The 18331-nt window shown below is 44.7% G+C and overlaps 1 protein-coding gene across 3 annotated transcripts in view; it reads right to left on the reverse strand.

Moving 5' to 3' along the window:
- Positions 1-2400: 2400 nt before the first annotated feature.
- The window catches only part of plekhh1 (pleckstrin homology domain containing, family H (with MyTH4 domain) member 1), a 155090-nt gene continuing 139159 nt past the window's right edge, over positions 2401-18331 (reverse strand). For 2 of the 3 annotated variants that reach the window (XM_068039623.1, XM_068039622.1), the window contains 5 exons: positions 15967-16109; positions 11250-11379; positions 9441-9527; positions 7516-7662; positions 2401-5222 (listed from right to left, as the gene is read on the reverse strand). In XM_068039623.1, the coding sequence (XP_067895724.1) occupies positions 5049-5222; positions 7516-7662; positions 9441-9527; positions 11250-11379; positions 15967-16109 (681 nt within the window). In that variant the 3' untranslated portion in view covers positions 2401-5048. The remainder of the gene's footprint in view (positions 5223-7515; positions 7663-9440; positions 9528-11249; positions 11380-15966; positions 16110-18331) is intronic. The other variant, XM_068039624.1, reaches the window with a different exon arrangement.

Raw genomic sequence — 18331 nt, forward strand, 5'->3', positions numbered from 1 at the left:
GAGCTGTGAGGCTGCGGTGCTAACCACTGCGCCGCCCATAGGAAATAGGATCATGGGTTCTTTTACATCCACCTGAGAGAGCAGCTGGGCCTTGATTTAATATCTCATCCAAAAGATAGCACTTCTGATGGTGCAGCACTGCCACTGCACTGGAGTGTCAGCCTGGAATTTGTGCTCAAGTCTCTGAAGTGGAACTTGAATACACGATGACTATGATTCTATGACCTTCTGATTTAGAGATAAGAGTGCTATGACTAAGCTAACATCTAACACAGGTAATAATCAACAACAGGAGATTTGTGCCTAATGCCTAATCTAATGGTGCCCAGTATTGTATTGGACTATTTCATTGTTATAAATAGTTGTGGGGCTAATTGTTTAAGTAGCGTAATGGAGGGGCTCAGTTTTAAGGCTGATTCTATGTCTACTGGTAGGCTGCTATTAGTTGGCCAGTGAGTGAGCATTAAAGGATTTACTAACTTCAGCCACTGCTGCTGTGCCATGGGGTCACTGAGACCAAGAAACATCCCAGCTATACTGAGAGGCCATGGACTAGAACTTAGTGTATGATGCTGTTGGTAATGTGGCATTGTGCAATAATAGCTTCTCTAGTGGACTGGAAAGTACAAAAGCATTGGAAGCGACTGCAGGTGTTGAGTCTGTGTAAAGAAGAAATCAAGCACTTGATTTACTCTGGCATTTCATCCACCTCGCTGAAGCCAGTGTGTTCCCTGATTCCCAGACAGCAGTACACTCAGTTTTATTTTTGAAATGAAATAGAGGAGCTGGACATTTATTCTAAATCCCAAAGTGACAGCTACTTTCCAGAGGGAGGTGTTATAGCAGAGTGGATTCTGAGGTTACTCAAATTATAATGAGTCAGTATATGGGTGGCATAGGTCACAATGTGGGTGAATAAAGCGTTGCCATATGTGGGGGGTGGGGTGGTATGTCACTATATGGGTGCGATTATGACATGGGTGAACAAGGTGATATGGATGGCAGGGTTCATGATTTGGGTGTGTGAGGAGTCAGGAGTCTGGTAAAGGATCAATATATGGGTGATGGGCCACAGGGGATAATATCAAGGCAACAGATAGGTCTGCATATGGCTGTCGGGTAGTTAGCATTGAATACAGGGGTGGCTGGAGGGTCAATATATAGGATGTTTCAGTGTTTCTATCAGCGAGCTGCCCTGAAAGGGGGCTCCCAAGCACGACTGCTCACTGCGAGTGCTGAATTTCTGATTTTATTCCCACTCTTGCTCAGTGCTGCCCAGTATGGGCAGTAGATGTGGCTGCTCTATGTGAGTGCTTGCTGCTGCCAGGGGATGCTTGAATGTAACAACACCAATTCAGGTTGATGGGTTAACTACAAAACTCAAAACTGTGGCTATCGTGCGTTATAAGCCAGAGTTGAGGTGAGAATGAGTTCTCTTCACATCCAGGCATCAAGAAGATCTCGTAAAATTGAAGTCACTAGGAATTGGGGGAAACCTCTCCACTGACTGGAGTCATTCCCACCAGCTCAAACATTCGCTCCTTCCACCACAGGTGCACAGTTGCAGCAGTGTGTACCATTTACAAGATGCATTGCAGTAACTTGCCAAGGTTTCTTCAATGGCATCTCCCAAACCCGTGACCTTTATCACCTAGTAGAGCAAGGGAAGCAGGTACATGGGACCACCACCACCTACAAGTTCCCCTTCAAGTTACACACCATCCTGACTTGGAAAATAAAAATCACCGTTCCCTCATCGTCACTGGGTCAAAATCCTGGAACTCCATCCCTAACAGCACTGTGGGTGCACCTACACTATGCGAACTGCAGCGGTTCAAGCCTCACCTTCTCAAGAGCAGTTAGTGATGAGTAAAAAATGCTGGCATTGCTATCGTCGTGAATGAATTTTAAAAAAATTCAACATTTGAATTGCTCGATGGTAAAAGACGCGAACCCATCTAGTTGGTCTTCTACTATCCTGGTATTCACAGAGTTGTTGACTGATCACAGCAATCAATTTCTATCAATTAGTCTACAACAGATCCAGACATGAGGTGAGGAAAACACCGATGGTGGAGTGCTTTGGGAACCATCGGTCCAAAGGCAAGTGTTCCTCCAAAGCATGTTACACTTACCATATATCACGAATTTAACATCATTACTCAAATGACTCTTCTGTTAGGAAATGTTTTATACAGGATAAAAGAGTGTGTAGATTGTTTTGAGTGGTTTATGATTTAAAAGTAAACACTATAGACCATTGTTTTGCATACTACATGCACACTGCCTAACTCCCTGTTAAAAGGAGTGTTGTACTACTAATGGCCAGGAACTCCCATTTTGAGTAATGATAGTGGAACAGATCTGCTTCAGATGATTAATAACACATGGGTATGTTTGTGTTACCACTTTATTTCGACTACCAGTCACGGAGGGAGGGGTGTGGGAACATTCCAGTATTACCCTCTTAATCGCACCATGATTCCCAAACTATAGGCAACTGCTCAAATTAAAGTGAGAAAATCACAGTGTTCACTTCAACGGTTACAATAAATAAGAGGTACAGTACATTGGGTATAACCATTCACAGAAATGAGTTTGTCCCTGTCATTCAAGTATTCAATATATACTATACAGTGTGGTGGATTGGCACTCACACAGTCACAATCATCAGGGATGACAGACACTCTGTGCGAACTCCATTTGTTCTGTATCGGCTGTTTAGGCCCTGTACCGATTTTTGAACAAAAAGTCATCTTCAAGTCTCTTATGAAAGTACAAAGTGGGTAAAGAATGCTACAAGTCTATTGGTGACACGGTTCACCTGTGGCTATACGTGAAGGAATCGCCAGGGCGGTCTTCACCGGTCAGGCCCTTCCCCTACTCCCAACAGTAGCTCTGGAGTGGAGCCCACAACCTTCTGACTCAGAAGTGTGAATGTTACTGAGCCAAGGTTGACACCAATGTATAACAATGGTTACGGTGCTCGACTGGATTGCACACCTCAACTGAAGTGGTGAAATTTGAGAGCTGGGAACAGGAAGAGAAAAATGACCATGAAAGCTGCCAGTTTGTAAAGAAAAATCAACTGGTCGCTCATGGCCCTTCGTAAAAGGACGCTCAACTCTTGATGGCCTCTGAGGTAGTCACTCAGTAGTACAAGCAATCTCCGCAAAGCAAAGTGGTGACCAGGATCACCTTCACACACTTCCTCGAGGGTTGAGCAGCAAATGCAGCCTTGCCCACAAGCTGCTAACAAATTTTATATAAATATCTCCCTCAGTTTAGCTTCAATGGGTGATAGCCTCTGAGCCAACTGGTCTTGATATAGCCAGGAAGGGTACAGATCCACTTTTAGAAGAACCCCAAACCTTGTGAAGTGTCCCCAGCTGACAGCTGGGTCAATAGTACTGTGGGGGCTTAGCCTCAACCAGATGTTGTCTTTCGCTTTGAAAATAAACCTCCCCATCACAGTTGAGCTGAAAATAGAGAAAACCGTGAAACCACACAGCAACTGACCAACTCCAAGTAGTCCAGTGTACACAACGAACAGGGAGATTAGTGGTTCCTAAACCGAGGATACCAGGCATCCCTGATCACCGTGAACTGGGAGACCAGCAGTTCCTGCAGCAAGCTCACTGGGCACCAGCAGAGGCTGAGTGCAGGGAGGATCTTGTCATTCCTGATTTGAGGGAGGGACAAAACCATATCATACGAACATACGAATTAGGAGCAGGAGTAGGCCACTGGACCCTTCGAGCCTGCTCTGCCATTCAATAAGTTCATGGCTGAACTGATTACTCCGCATTTCTACCTAACTGCAATAATCTTCCACCCCCTTGCTTATCAAGAATATCAGGAGGGCAATTTGCACCATGCTGGCCTGTTACACAAACCATAAACTAGGTGACCTGTCTTTTTCCTGGACTGTACAATGTCAATGATTCAAACACACATTGACATTGATTTGAGGACTGAACATCTGAGCTTGATTCCTTATGGACCTCTGATTTTCATGACCTCTACAATGGGGAACTGCACTGATGTTTGGACTGTGTTGTCAGCACCTCCTGTGTTCATAGGGTCACTCCATTGTCATTTGTACCTCAGTGGCATATGTCAGCAGTGGGGTGCAGGCTCTAGACATCGTTGTTGGGGGGAGGGGGGCTGGGAAGGGGTGGCAAGTGGCTCATGCTGCAGAACTTAGTCATTCCATAGACCCTGCAAAGCAGTATTTACTCAGGCCCCTTACACGACAGCCTGAAATAACACTTAAAGGAACGGTGCCTTCTTTTCAGTCACTTCATGAGCACTACAGGTTACAAATGTAACACATTCATGCTATAGAATTTGAAGGGGAGGAGTGGTGCTGACTCCCTGGCTGGATGCTGTTGCTCTGGGGTTTTCAAAGGCGTCAGTGCCACTTGAAATGACTGCGCTGGTGATCCTTTTGATTGGTGTGAGGAACACTGCCGGGGTCTCTGCAAGGTACTGCTTCTGCCATGACCTTTTGTTTATTTTCATGCAAAGGCATCCAAATCCTTCTAGTACTTTACAACCTTGGACTCAAAAGCAATTTACCAGTAACATAACTTGCATCACAACCTCGCCCTTGAGCATTCAAGCCAATCAGAATTGGCAGAAGTTCAGAAAGGGTAGTAGGTGTTTCTGTCTTATTGGCAGAATGCTCAGCTCTTGGTGGAATGAGGGAAAGGGAAGGGAATGGGCCGAGAAAAGAACCTTTCCTGACAGAGGGAGCCTTTCCAGACAGCCTGCACCATTCCGGTTTACTGCATATGGACCAGCCTTAGCACCAACGGTGCAAAATGTTCCAGGACTTGCACCCCCAGCTCACAAAAGGTGGGTAGAGGCAATCTGTGAGGCATCAAAAATAATCAAGGCTAAATACTACTCGAGCGCTTAAATACAGTCTGCAATAGATAAGGTCCAGACACCAACAGTGATCCATGCACCATTTGAATCTTCCAAGTGGTTTGTCCTCCGATATCTTGGGCACAGCACTTTCAATTGCTAATCGACATGGGATCTCAGAGCAGGGTAGGACCTTGTGTAGTCCGCGTCATGGTAGGGAAATGTTTGCTGTCGATCTCCCACAGTTTCTTGCCTGAGAAGGTTGCGGGTGGTGAATTGGATGAGATGGGCAATGGGTGGCAGCTGCTGTAGTTTATGTAGCTGGCAAGTATCAGCGTCAGCTCCAGGATCTGGGAACATAAGAGGAGTCAAAAGTGATGTGCAGGTATCATCAATGTGGTGCTCAAAAAGAACTTATGAGCTCCTGAATTGCCTGTGCAGGATCTCCTGGTCTCTTGCCGTAACATTTGATGAGTGACCAGTGGAACATTAGGAATTGGAGTAGCCCACTGAGCCCTCATGCCTGTCTCACCATTCCATCAGCACCTCAGTTACATTTTCCCTTCTTAACTCCATACCCATGCTACCCCTATGCAGCAAAAAATTATTGATGTCAGTTGTGAAAATTCAGTTGTTCCAGTAACCACAGCCATTTGGGTGGGACAGTTTCAGATTTCTTAATGTGAAAACATGCTTCCTCATTTTGCTTCTGAGTGGTTTGCCTCTAATTTTAAGATTACGGCCCCATTATTTTTGATTAGCCCAACAGAGGAAATTTACTTTAATAAATCCTTTTAACATTTTAAACCTTGATGAGATCACCCTCAATCTTCTATACTCAAAGGAATACAAGCCTAGTCAAAAAAAACCCTGTTCTCATAACGTAACCCTCTAAGCCCTGGTATCATTGTGGTAAATCTGCTCTACATCTCCTTCAAGGCCAATATATTCTTCCTGAGGTGCAGTGCCCAGAAATGAATGCAGAACTCCAGAAAGGGTCTGTCCTTATACACCTGAAGCATAACTTCCTCCACTTTGTCTTCCAGCTCTCGAGGCCCCAGGGAAGCAGTGTTACCCAGAAGGTTCCGCTGGTCTCGAGAACTTGGGGTCTGAAGCAGGATTTTCCAGTGGCAATTTAAATAAAGCAGAATTCAGCAGCCAGTTATGGTCTTTTGTAATGGAAGAGGTCAAACACAGAGGTAAGCAAATGTAAACTCTCAGATTCTGCTGCCACCCAGCCCTCCCCCCCCTCCCCCGGATTAGCGAGTCATGTGTATTGAAGATGAGTGACAACGCTGTAACACTGCTACTCTAACCTTTTGAGCCTGGGATCACTGGACTTTATAAGAACACCAGCTGAGACAAGGGAGGGAGAGACTTAAAGAGGCCAAGACACAGTGAGATAGGGAGACAGCCAATACAGTGACACAAGTTCACTATTAATCACAGTTATGATAATTCAGTTTGATTGGATATTGTTGGTAAAACCTTGGCCACTAGATATATCTGATTGATCTCATCACAAATCTATAATAGGGATGATTCCAGGGGGCCTGAGAGATCCAATGATAGGCCACAGGGGCTTCCATTCCAAGAGTACTGAGAGATCCAATGATAGGCCACAGGAACTCCCATTCCAAGAGGGCCACTGGCTGTGGTATCCCAGTGTTGGGCCTCCTACTCTTAAGGAGTGGTGGCTTCAGTGATAAGATATTGGGACTTCTATAGTGAAGGGGCTAGGCTATAATGATTTGTTGCTAGTGATTGATGCCATTACAACACCCCCTGAATTCTGTGATACTGATTCATCAACACTATCGCAAGTTATCAGGCTTCATCTGGAAGGAGCTGGTTTCTGGGAGATCAGGAGCAGCACAACAAACTGAGGGGGAGTTTTGCTCCGAGGATTACATTTCATTGCTTGGCTTGGCTTTCCTTCAGTAGCCAGTGATAAGGTTATTTGAAGTCAGTATTTCTGTCTGCCTCCTTTCCAGCCACAAAATCAAGGAAGTTATCCTAAATTTTTAATCAATCACTGGTTAGGCCTCAGCTGAAGTGTTGTGGCCAATTTGGGAACTGTACTGTAGGAAGGATGTCCAGGCCTTGGAGAGGGTGCAGAGGAGATTTACTGGAATGGTACCAGCACTGAAGGACTTCAGTTATGTGGAGAGACTAGAGAGCTTGGATTATTCTCCTTAGAGTAGAGAATGTTAAAGGGAGACCTTATTGAGGCTTTAAAAATCATGAAGGTTTTTGTTAGAGTAAATAAGAAGAAACTGTTTCCAATGGCAGAAGGGTAGATAGATAGAGGACATAGGTTTAAAGTACTTGGCAAAAGAATCAGAAGGGCAAAGAGAATTTTTTTTTTACATAGTGAGTTGTTACGATCTGGAATGCACTGCCTGAAAGGTTGGTAACTTTCAAAAGGGAATTGGATAAATACTTGAAAAGGAAAACTTTGCAGGGCTTTGGGGAAAGGGAAAGGGTAAGGGAGTGACACTAATTGGATAACTCTTTCAAAGAGTTCTGTAGCCAATAATAAGGTCAGATATAATAGGTTGAATGGCCTCCTTCTGCGCTGAAGTTTCTATAATTATGAGGTTTCTCTTTCAGTAACAGAGTGAGCAATCTAAAACTCATTACCTTAGGCTTTGCCATAGCAAACACCAATTTGTCAATGGTGGTCTTCACTGGGTTCCCATCCTTGGCTTTGCTGACCACAATCATAAAGTCATCGCGACAACCTCCAAAAGTCATGACCGACATGAAGGAGTAATTTATCACAAGATGCTGAGAGCAACACAAAGAAAACCTTCTGTCAGAAATGACCAGGCCCGTACAGGCCTGCTGCTCCATGCCAATAGGAAATTTAAAGTCACGTTATTAATAAAGGCTTCCTATTTATTATTCTCCTGCTGACATGCCTACTCTCGCGAACTGATTGCCAGAGGCAGAATTTCTCAGCCAAATCCAGGCTAACTCGAACCTTGTGAGAGGTCTGTGCAATCTTGTGATTTTTCTGCTGCTGACATTTGCGCAGAGAGCTGGGTCGAATTGGGTTGTTGACTCTATGGCTGGCGATCGATGACCTGGTTATAGAGAGCAGCTCTGCAAGGTGACAAAGCTGCCATTGGCCTTTTGTTAAAAAGTGGACGTATCCTGCAGCGGAAAGGCTGGAGCCAGGGGGCCAGAGTCTTCGCACTGTCTTTCTATCTCTCGTGGCTCAAGCTATATGGAAGCCGTAGAAAATTGACTTTAATTTTTGGCCTAAAATTTTCGAATTCATGCAACCTCCCTCCCTCTCTACTTCTCTAACACCACGTACTATTTTTAACTTCTTCACTATTGATGGCCCCTCATTTAGTCATTACAGTCCTGCCCTCTTCAGTTCTGTTCATAATCTCTGCTTTCAAAAGCTCTTCTATTGTGCCTTTCATTTCCCAGTCTACTCTTTATTTTTAAACTTTCGCCTCCTGCTTGGCATCCTCTGTTTTGTATTCCTCAATGTAAAGCGCTTGTGATGTGTCTCTGCAAAAGGGACACTGCAGAATTGCAAACTATTGTCTATTGGTACTAAAAGGGCAGCACACCGATACTGTTCACTATCTATTATTCTACAAGGTCATTTCAAAATATTGCAAATTAAACTAATGATTAAAACTGATCATTGAAACTGGTAATTTAAATCTTTACATTTTATGGGTGGGGAGCATATAATAGTGATACACAAGGTACTGCCACTGTGAGACACAGGCTGGATGGACCAGGTGGTCTTTAACTGGTAGTTATTATTCATATATTTGTATTGACTTAACTGCCACTATCATATTTTGAATAACTTAAATTTGGAGGTGATTATAGTTCCTCGACTGTAGATAAATGTATTTTTAATGTAATAATGCACTGAGCTGGGACATGTTAGGTTTCATCCTATAAGGAGGCAGCTGTTTCAGCCAATACTGACTGTGGTGGGAGGTCTTTAACGGATAGGATTTTTAAAAAAGATTTTTGTAAAGCATATTCAGATGCAGTATTATAGTTTTAGTAAAGAGTTCTGACCTGTTAAGAGATTAAGTAGGCCACGAATGAGGTTTATAAATCAACTGTCAATCTATGTTGGTTTACATTTGAAAAAAATAGCAGCTCACGATTTTTATACCAAATCACTTGATTTTTAAGAGTTTGTCTCATGATTTATGAGTCGGCGGGGGTTGGCCTTACTGCTGTTGTCAGTGGATAACGTGAGGGTTTGTTTAAAAACCTTTATCTAGAATGAGTGATAGCAGACCAATGTTTCATCCTCCAGCACAGGCTAGGCCTATACTAAACTTGAACTAACCTTCTCCAGGTCAGACTGTATCTGATTTGAACAGGCCTTCTAGGCTTATCCCAGATTTGAACAGGTCTTCTCTCCAGTCCAAGCATTGACTGGAAAAATCAAAAAGGAATACCGGGATAGGAGGATTGCGCACCTGTGGGAACAATGTACCACTGTACTGAACATACTTTCCTGGGTCAGCATGCATCAGAGTCGAACAGGCCCATTGTCTCCCAAAGTGAACTCATACCATTGTGCTGCACTCTAGTATGTTGATACCATCTTCGTTCACTGCTAACCACACGGGCTTCTCATCAAGGGGTGAAGGTGCAATCGGCTAGAGAGATAAAAACGATTGGTTAGAGCCTCACATGCACAGACAGCCAAAAAGCCTCTTTGGACATCGTGGGAAGAAATTATGAAAAGCACACCCAAGGAGTGTCACTTATTTCTTCCATTGGGTTAGTACCATGAAATCTCAGTATGTCAATGACATGTGTACTGTTCTCTTGGGCTAGTCTGGCACTTCAAGGTTAAAAAGTGGCTGAAATTTTGCTGTACTGGAGCTCAGGAATGTATTTATTGATACCTTTCTGTGCACAGGTTTGGTACCAGGGATGAGTGACTTCAGTTATGTGGAGAGACGAGAAACTGGGATTGTTCTCTGGGAAGTAATTGGCAAAAGAACCAGAGGGGAGATGATGGGAATTTGTTTTATGCAGTGAATTGTTATGCTTTGAAATGCATTGCCTGAAAGTGTGTTAGAAACAGACTCACAGTAACTTTCAAAAGGCACTTGGACAGGTACTTGAAAAGGAAAAATTTGTCGGAACATGGGGAGTGGGACTAATTGAATAGGTTTTATAAAGTATGCTGGTTGGAATTATGGGTGTGAGTTAATGCAGAATCATCACACTCTGTTACTGAAGCAATGAGAACAGAAAGCGTTGAAGATGTTTGCACTTGGGAGGTTACAGCTCATTGTGATTAGTATCTCAAGAAGGGGCTCAGCAATATTGCGGGAGCATTCTGATTGCTTATTCAGTTGCACATTAATTACAACACAGCCTATTTTACATACACAGCTTGAGTGAGTGTGGAAAAAATGGCAGCAAAAATTAAAACCTGGAGCTGAAGCTACTTTCAGAGCCAAAGAGTTTAAAGGGATCGCGACAGTGAGCAATCCTTTTAAACAAGTCAAAAACCCAAGACCTCTTTTTCTAAAACCTGCCAGGGATATTCAAATATATATGTAAATAAGGTGTGCTAATCTGACCTAATTTACTATACGTAGCCCACAAGAACAACTTGCATTTATGTAGCACCTTTAATGTAGAAAACATCCCAACGCACACCACAGGAGCATTATCAGACAAAAATTGATACTGAGCCACATAAGGAGATATTAGGACAGGTGACCAAAAGTTGGCTCAAAGAGGTAGGTTTAAAGGAGCGACTCAAAGGAAGAGATAGGTAGAGAGGCAGACTGGTATAGGGAGGGAATTCCAAAGCTGAAGAAACGGCTGCTAAAGGTAGAATGATGAATATCAGAGGTCAGAATTGGAGGAGCACAGAGAACTCAGCGGATTGTGGGCCTGGAGGAAGTTAGAGATAGGGAAGGACAGGACCATGGAAAGAAGTGAAATCAAGGATGAGAATTTTAAGATCGAGGCATTGCTGGATTGGGAACCAATGTCGGTCAGCAAGCACAGGGGTGATGGGTGAACAGGACTCGGTGTGAGTTAGGATGCGGATAGCAGAGTTTTAAATGGCATCAAATTTAGCAAGGATGGAAAGTGGGAGGCCAGCCAGGAGAGCAATGAAATAGTCGAGTCTAGAGGTAACAAGGAAATGATGACAGTTTCAGCAGCAAATGGGCTGAGACAGAGGTGGATGTTTTATGGAGGTGAAAGTATATAGTTTTGGTGATGGAGAAGATCGATTATGGACAATTAGCCCCCCAACGCCCCTTTTTATTGGGGGGAGTGCTGAAGCTGCTGAGGCAGTTTTCCTTCTACTTTTCGATTGCCATCCCTCGTGACATTCATTTGGATTTTACCTTTGCGGTGAAGAGTTTCGCTCCAAACAGCGGCCACTTTCGGGCCACCGTCAGGTAGATCCGCACACAGTCAGCTCCACTACACCCTCTCAGAAGCATCCATTTCGTAGACAGTCTGTCTGCCAGTAGCCTGTTTGAGTAGAGATGACCAGCATTGTAAAGGAAACCATCACAGTGTTAACTTAGATTGTGATTAGATTTGCACACATAAGGAACATTCCTAGTTTCACCCCCCACCCCCCCCATCTGATTTTCTCCCCTGCTTTGTTAAAGCACTGATTCCCTCTGGAGCTGTGAGAATATAGAAGCATTAAGAGCAGGAGGAAGCCATTCGGCCCCTGAGCTTGTTCCGCTATCCAACTGAATCATGGCTGATCTACACCTCGACTCCATTTCCCTGCCTTTGCTCTATATCCCTTGACGCCCTTATTTAACAAAAATCTATCCACCAGTCTTGAAAGCTCCAATTGTCCCCTAGCATCTGCAGCCTTTTGGGATAGAGTTCCAGATTTCCACTAGGCTCTCTGTGAAAAAGTGCTTCCCGACTTCACTCCTGAACGACTTGCAATCTAATTTTCAGATTATGCCCGCTTGTTCTTAATTCTCTTCCCAGAGGAAATAGTTTCTCCCTATCTTCTCTATCGAATCCTTTTAACATTTTAAACATCTCAATCAGATCATCCCTTAGTCTTCTAAACTCAAGGGAATACAAGCCTAATCTATCCATCCTGTCCTCATAATTTAACCCTGGGTTAGCCCAGGTATCATGAGCTGAATCTGCGCAGTAATCGCCACCCACCCCCCCCCCAAGGTCAATATATTGCTTTTGAGAGGCGGTGTCCAGAACTGAATGCAATATCACATGAACGCCAGCAGCTCACCAGTACCTTACCTAAGTGGGCATTCTTCATGTGTCATTCAGAGTTGAAGACTGTCAGTTGACCTATGATGAGGACAGTGAAACCCAAGATACCTAATGGGAGACTAAATAGGGATCAGGAGAGTTCCATGAACTCTGGAACATTTTCTCTATCCCTCACAAGGACAGGGAGGGTACTTGTAGCTCCACTGCTATTGCCCTAAGCTAACTTGAAGTCAATGATGTGGCTCAGTATCACAAGCACATTTAGATACAAGCTTTAAATGGTGATGCAGGAAGCAGAACCACAGGCCTGCATGCTGGGAATTCCATGGTGTGGCATCATATAGCGACATACTGCATATTCATGTCCATGATTCAGCACTGGGGAGACATTAAATGTAGGCCTAGGAAGGGAAGTATCAGGCTGAACTGCACCCAAACTACCTCCTTGCATCCGGCTTCAGTAGCTTTACCAGTTAAACTTGTCCTTTCACCCAGGGACAATAGATAACGCAGGGAGAGAATGCGAGAGGAAGTGAAGTCATTTTGTTTTTCCTTCCTGTGTAGCTTTGGTGATGAAATCTCTGTTCCTGAGGAATGACACATTTTCCACTTCAGGCCCACCCACATTGCCTGGTCAGGTAGGGCATGGTTAGGTACAATAAAGCTCCCTTTACACTGCCCTCTATTGCACTAAAGTGGCATTCTTTCATTTCCAGCCATCCTTTAACCCCCTCAGTGAGATTGACAATTTTAGTGCTACCCATACTACACCTGAACTGGGCAGCTTTACTTTGCAAATAGATTTTTTCAGTTGTGCAGTTTGGGAGGGACCAGAATGTCTGGTCTTTTCTTCATACTGTATCTGATGATATGGCAAAAATGTCTATGAAGACACAGTGATGCAGCTGGAAGTTATAAGCCTATTAGCCCCTCCCAGTCATCAGATATGTGAGGTTGTCACCTTTTCAAGACTTGAAATCCCAATGCACTCCAGGCTGGCCTCCCATATTCAACCCTCTGTACACTTAAGGTCACCCAAAACTCTGCTGCCCATGTCCTAATTCACACCAAGTCCTGCAAACTGTAAATTGGGTCTAGAATGAGGGGTCGATCATTTAGGGCTGAGATGAGGAGAAATTTCTTCACTCAGAGGTTTGTGAATGTTTACAATTCTCTACCTCGGAGGGTTGTGGATGCCCCATCATTGAATACATTTAAGGCTGAAATAGACAGATTTTTGGTCTCTCAGGGAATCAAGGGATATGGGGAGTGGGCAGGAAAGTGGAGTTGAAGCCCAAGATCAACCATAATCATATTGAATGGCAGAGCAGACTCGACGGGCCATATGGTCAACTGCTCCTATTTCTTATGCTTTTATGCTTGCTGCCCTACATTGAATCCTGTTTAAGCAATGCCTTGATTTTAAAATTCGCATCCTTGTTTTCAAATCCCTCCATAGCCTCACCCCTCCTATCTCTGTAACATCCTCCAGCCCTTCAGCTCTCTGAAATATCTGCACTCCTCCAATTCTAGCCTCTTGAGCATCCCCAATTTTAATCATTACACCATTGGTGGCCATACCTTCAGCTGCCAAGGCCCTAAACTCTGGAGTTCCTTCCCTAAACCTCTCCATGTCTCTACTTCTTTATGTTTCTCTCCTATTTTAAATGACTCCTTCAAACCTACCTCTTTGACCATGCTTTTGGTCATCTGACCCAATGGCCAGAATTTTACAGCCCCCATGGGACCAGGTTGGAGGTGGGGAGTAAAGTTGAGTGGAAGGCGGGGGTTGCCTTTCCCATCACTTTCCCACCCCCAATGCAATTTTACATACGGCGGGGGAGGTGACAAACAGCCCGCCCATCCTAGGCCAATTAAAGCCCTTAAGTGGCCAATTAATTGCTACTTAAGGGCCTCCTCCCACCGCCACTGGTATATTACCAGCGGCGGGCAGGTGGCTCAGCACCTCAGGAGGCCGCCTAGTAAAACCTGGCGGCCTCCTTTGAAGCTGGAGGGGCCCTCCTGATGGGGCACCCTGCGCCTCATGGAGGGCATCCTCACGACACAAGCCGCCTCTGCTGGAACACCTCCTCCCTACCCCGCCCCCACTCGACCCCCCCACCCCACACCTCCGCCTCGCCAGGACTCAGCCGATTGTTCCCAGCGAGGCTTCACACACTTACCTCAATTCTGGAGCCTCATGCATTGCTGCCTGCTCTAGCTGCATGCTGTCCCAGTAGTGGCCACCACTCCCGGTGGCATTGCTGGGACACAAGAGCTGCCGGCTTGCTGACTGGCCAGCAGCTCTTAAAGATGGGACCTCCTGCCTCAGAGGGGCAGAAGTCCTGCCTGAGGCCGATTAAGGGCCTAGGCCATGTAATATCACAGCATGGCCTCCAGGCCCAGTGGAGGCAGGCTCACAACAGACTTTTTGGCCAGTGGGTCGGGCCTCCACCCCAGCTTAAAATTCCAGTTAATACCACCTTATGTGGTTCAATGTCAAATTTTGTTTGATAACTCTCCTGTGAACTGCCTTGGGATGTTTTAGTACATTAAAGGTGCTATCTAAATTCAAGTTGTTATGATGAACATCGGAACAGGAGTAGGTTATTCAGCACCTTGAGCTTACCCATCATTCACTGAGATCATGGCTGATCTGTATCTTAACTCCATCCACTTGCCATGGGCTCCAATACCTTCATACCCTTGGCTAGCAAAACTATCAGATTGAAAATTATTAATTGGGCTAGCATCTACCGCTTTTTGTGAGTGTGAATTCTACAATTCTATCTCTTTTTGTGTGAAGTGTTTCCTAAGTTTTCTCTTGAATGCCTGGCTCAGATTTTAAGGTCATGCTCCCTTGTCCTAGACTCCCTACCAATCGAAAAAGTTTCTCTCTATCTACCCTTTCAATTCCTTTCAAAATCCCCAAAACCTCAATCAAACCTCCCCTTAACCTTCTATATTCCAGCGAATACAAGTTTAGTTTATGTAATGTCTCCTCATAAATCAACCCTTGGAGTCCTGGTCAACATTCCCTTTAAGCTGCACGGATGTGTGGCCTTGTAGCAATTGGGAATGTGTCAATGCAGTGCACCAAAAGGGCTGCGCATAGCAAGGTGAAATTAAAGGGAACATTGGTCCTGATTACATTCTGCTAAATCTTCATTTCACTCAATCAAAGGCCAGTAATATTCTTTCTAAGGTGCAGTGCCTAGAACTGTACATAGTACTCCAGATGTGGTCTAACCAAGGCTTTGTATGTCTGTAGCAAACTTTCCTCCCTTTTATTTTCCAGTCGTTTGGTTATGAGGGCTAACATTCCATTACCCTTTTTAATTATTTTTTGTGATCTGATATGAGTGATCTTTGTGCATGGGCCCCTAAATCTCTGGACCTCTACTATTCCTAATTTTTCACCATTTATCCAAAAAAGATGACCACACTTACTTGCATTGAAATCCATCTGGTACAGTTCCCATCTACACTCCTTACTATGCAACCAATCTTTCCGTCATCGGCAAACTTAGATATGTTGCTCTCTATTGTGTTACCCAAGTGATTGAATAGTTGAGACCCCAGTACAGATCATTATGGCACACCACTAGTCACTTCCTTCCAATTCCAATACATAACCATTATTCCTATTCTCTGACTGCCTATTCAATCTTCGAACCAAGTCAATAATTTTCCTATGAGCTTTAATTTTAGCTAAAAGTCTCTTTAGACTATTGTCTGACCTGAGTTTGAGTCAGGCAAAGCCAACACACTGCTCTCTGATAAAAGTAGGGAGTCCACTTGTGCAGTTAAAGAGCCTCCTTGAAGGAAAGAGAAAGAAGAGTTGAGGCCTACCTGATCTGCTCGGGGCTGCAGCCTTGTCTGTAGTGTTTGGGGTAAAATTTCTCCAGAACCTGCTGTAGAAACTGCTGCATCTTAGACTGGGAGCTGCCACCTGGACTGGAAGGGATGGGGCGTGCTAGATCTCCATACTCCACCTGCAGGAAGCATACATCACATTAAAAAACTTTAAACATTCATTCCCTCCACGACCAGCACACTGTGACAGCAATGTGTACCACCTACAGCACACACTACAGCAACTCGGCAAGGCTCCTTCGGCAGAAACGCCCAAACCTGTGACCTCCACCACTTAGAAGGACAAAGGCAGTAAGCACATGGGAGCACCACCACCTCCAAATTCCCCTTCAAGTCACGCACATCATCATGACTTGGACATATGTCGGCGTTCCTTCATTGTCACTGGATTGAAATCCTGGATCTCCCTACCTAATCTCACTGTGGGAGAATCTATACCACACAGGCTGCAGCACTTCAAGAAGGCAGTCCACTAACAGCTTCTCCAGGGCAACTGGGGATGGACAGGAGTAGATACTGGCCTTGCCAGTGACACAAATATCCTGAGAATGAACAACTAAAAATTAAAAAATCCTTCGCTCAGACAGCAACTCCTGGAATCTTGATGGGAAACTACATTAAAAAAAGGGTACCCTGCAGAATCCTGGATTACCTGTGCTGGCTCCTGGCAACACCACTGGTGGCCAGGCAGGGAAATGTGGCAGTGCAGCCCAGAGCTTGGCTACAGCGGTAGGAACAGGAATCAGCCTTTCAGCCCTTAAGCCTGTTCCACCGTTAAATTAGATCATGGGGCTGATATAACTCAACTTCACTCTCCAGCCCTATCCCAATATCCCTTGATTTCCTTATCTGCATCTCAAGAGGGGAACAAGCACCATTGCTGGATGATTTGTAATGTACATCTGCTGCGGTACTGAGTCATACAAACCAAGAAGGTCTCAGCTGGTATTCTTCAGTCTAAGCGAAGAGAGACTGGAGATGATTATTCCCCTTAGACCAGAGAAGGGCAAGGGGACTTTTAGTAGAAGTGTAAGAATTATGAAGGGTTTTGAGTGAATCAAATTAAGAGAGGCCGATTTCACTGGCAGGAGGGTCAGTAACCAGAGCACATAGATTTAAGATAATTGGCAAGCAAACTGGGTTGGGGGGGGGGGGGGTGCGGGATGGGGGGGATGAGGAGACATTTTTTTACACAGGAGTTATGATCTGAAATACACTCCCTGAAATTGTGGCAAAAGCAGATTCAATAGTAACTTCAGAAGGGAGTTGAATAAATACTTGAAAAGAAAAATTTGCAGGGGTATGGAGAGACTAGGAAAGTGGGACTAATTGGATAGCTCTTTCAAGGAGCCAGTAAAGGTACAATGGGCCAAATGGCTTCTTTCTGTACTGTAATATTCTATGAAGGGCCTGATGTACTAGAATCAGCCCTCAAAACCATTGGGCAAAGGAGGGGGGAAGATCCAATCAATTCGGGTTCCTAATCACAAACATTGCCTAATGCCCCATGCTGGAAACTACGCATGTGTGGGCACTGGGTGGGAGCAGAGGCACCCTCGATTGTCATGCCACCTTCCACTGTGAACAAGGCCTTCAGGAAGGATGACAACTTGGGTGAAACAATGCACAGCTGCACTGCTAAAACATGTTTCATTTTCAATCCATGAGATTTACTGCTGAACCAGCACCTCACCAATGTTAACCAGTGGAGTTCCCCCACACGTACCAACCCAACGGAAATCAGCTGTTCAGTGGAAAATTAAAACCAGGGTCTCTGTGATATTGTCAGATCACAGCAGAATGGACAAGAGAGAAAAGAGTGGGAGCAAAACCAAAACAGATGTGGACATGAAGGAGGAAGGAACGGGAGACGATAAGGGAAAGAGAGGAGAGCATCAGAGAGTGAGAAAAGAACATGAGAACATGTGAGAGAGCGTAGAGCATGAAAGAGACCGAGAGAGAGATCAAGAGAGGAACTGGACAACATGAGAGAGGGAAAGAGAGAAAGAAAGAGGGAAACAGAAGCAAGCAAGAGAGAGAAAGAAAGGAGAACATGAGAAAGGCAAGAGCAGAAGTCATAGAGAAAGAAAGGAACAGGAAAACATAAGAGAACATGAGAGCATGAATGGGATGTGAGGATCAGGGCAGATGGAGAAAGATATGAAGAGAAAGGAAGCGAGGGAGGCAAAGAAGGAGACGAGGGATTGATGTTGCAAATTTGCAAGAGAGACTGAGGAAAAGAGCAAACATGACAGAGAAAAAGAGATAATCAAATAAGGTAGAGGCTGCTGGAGTTAGTGTTTCTGAACAGTACCTGGAGAGGCAGGTGTGACTATCCTGC

This window comes from Heterodontus francisci, chromosome 9 (genome assembly GCF_036365525.1).
Source record: "Heterodontus francisci isolate sHetFra1 chromosome 9, sHetFra1.hap1, whole genome shotgun sequence".
NCBI lineage: Eukaryota > Metazoa > Chordata > Chondrichthyes > Heterodontiformes > Heterodontidae > Heterodontus > Heterodontus francisci.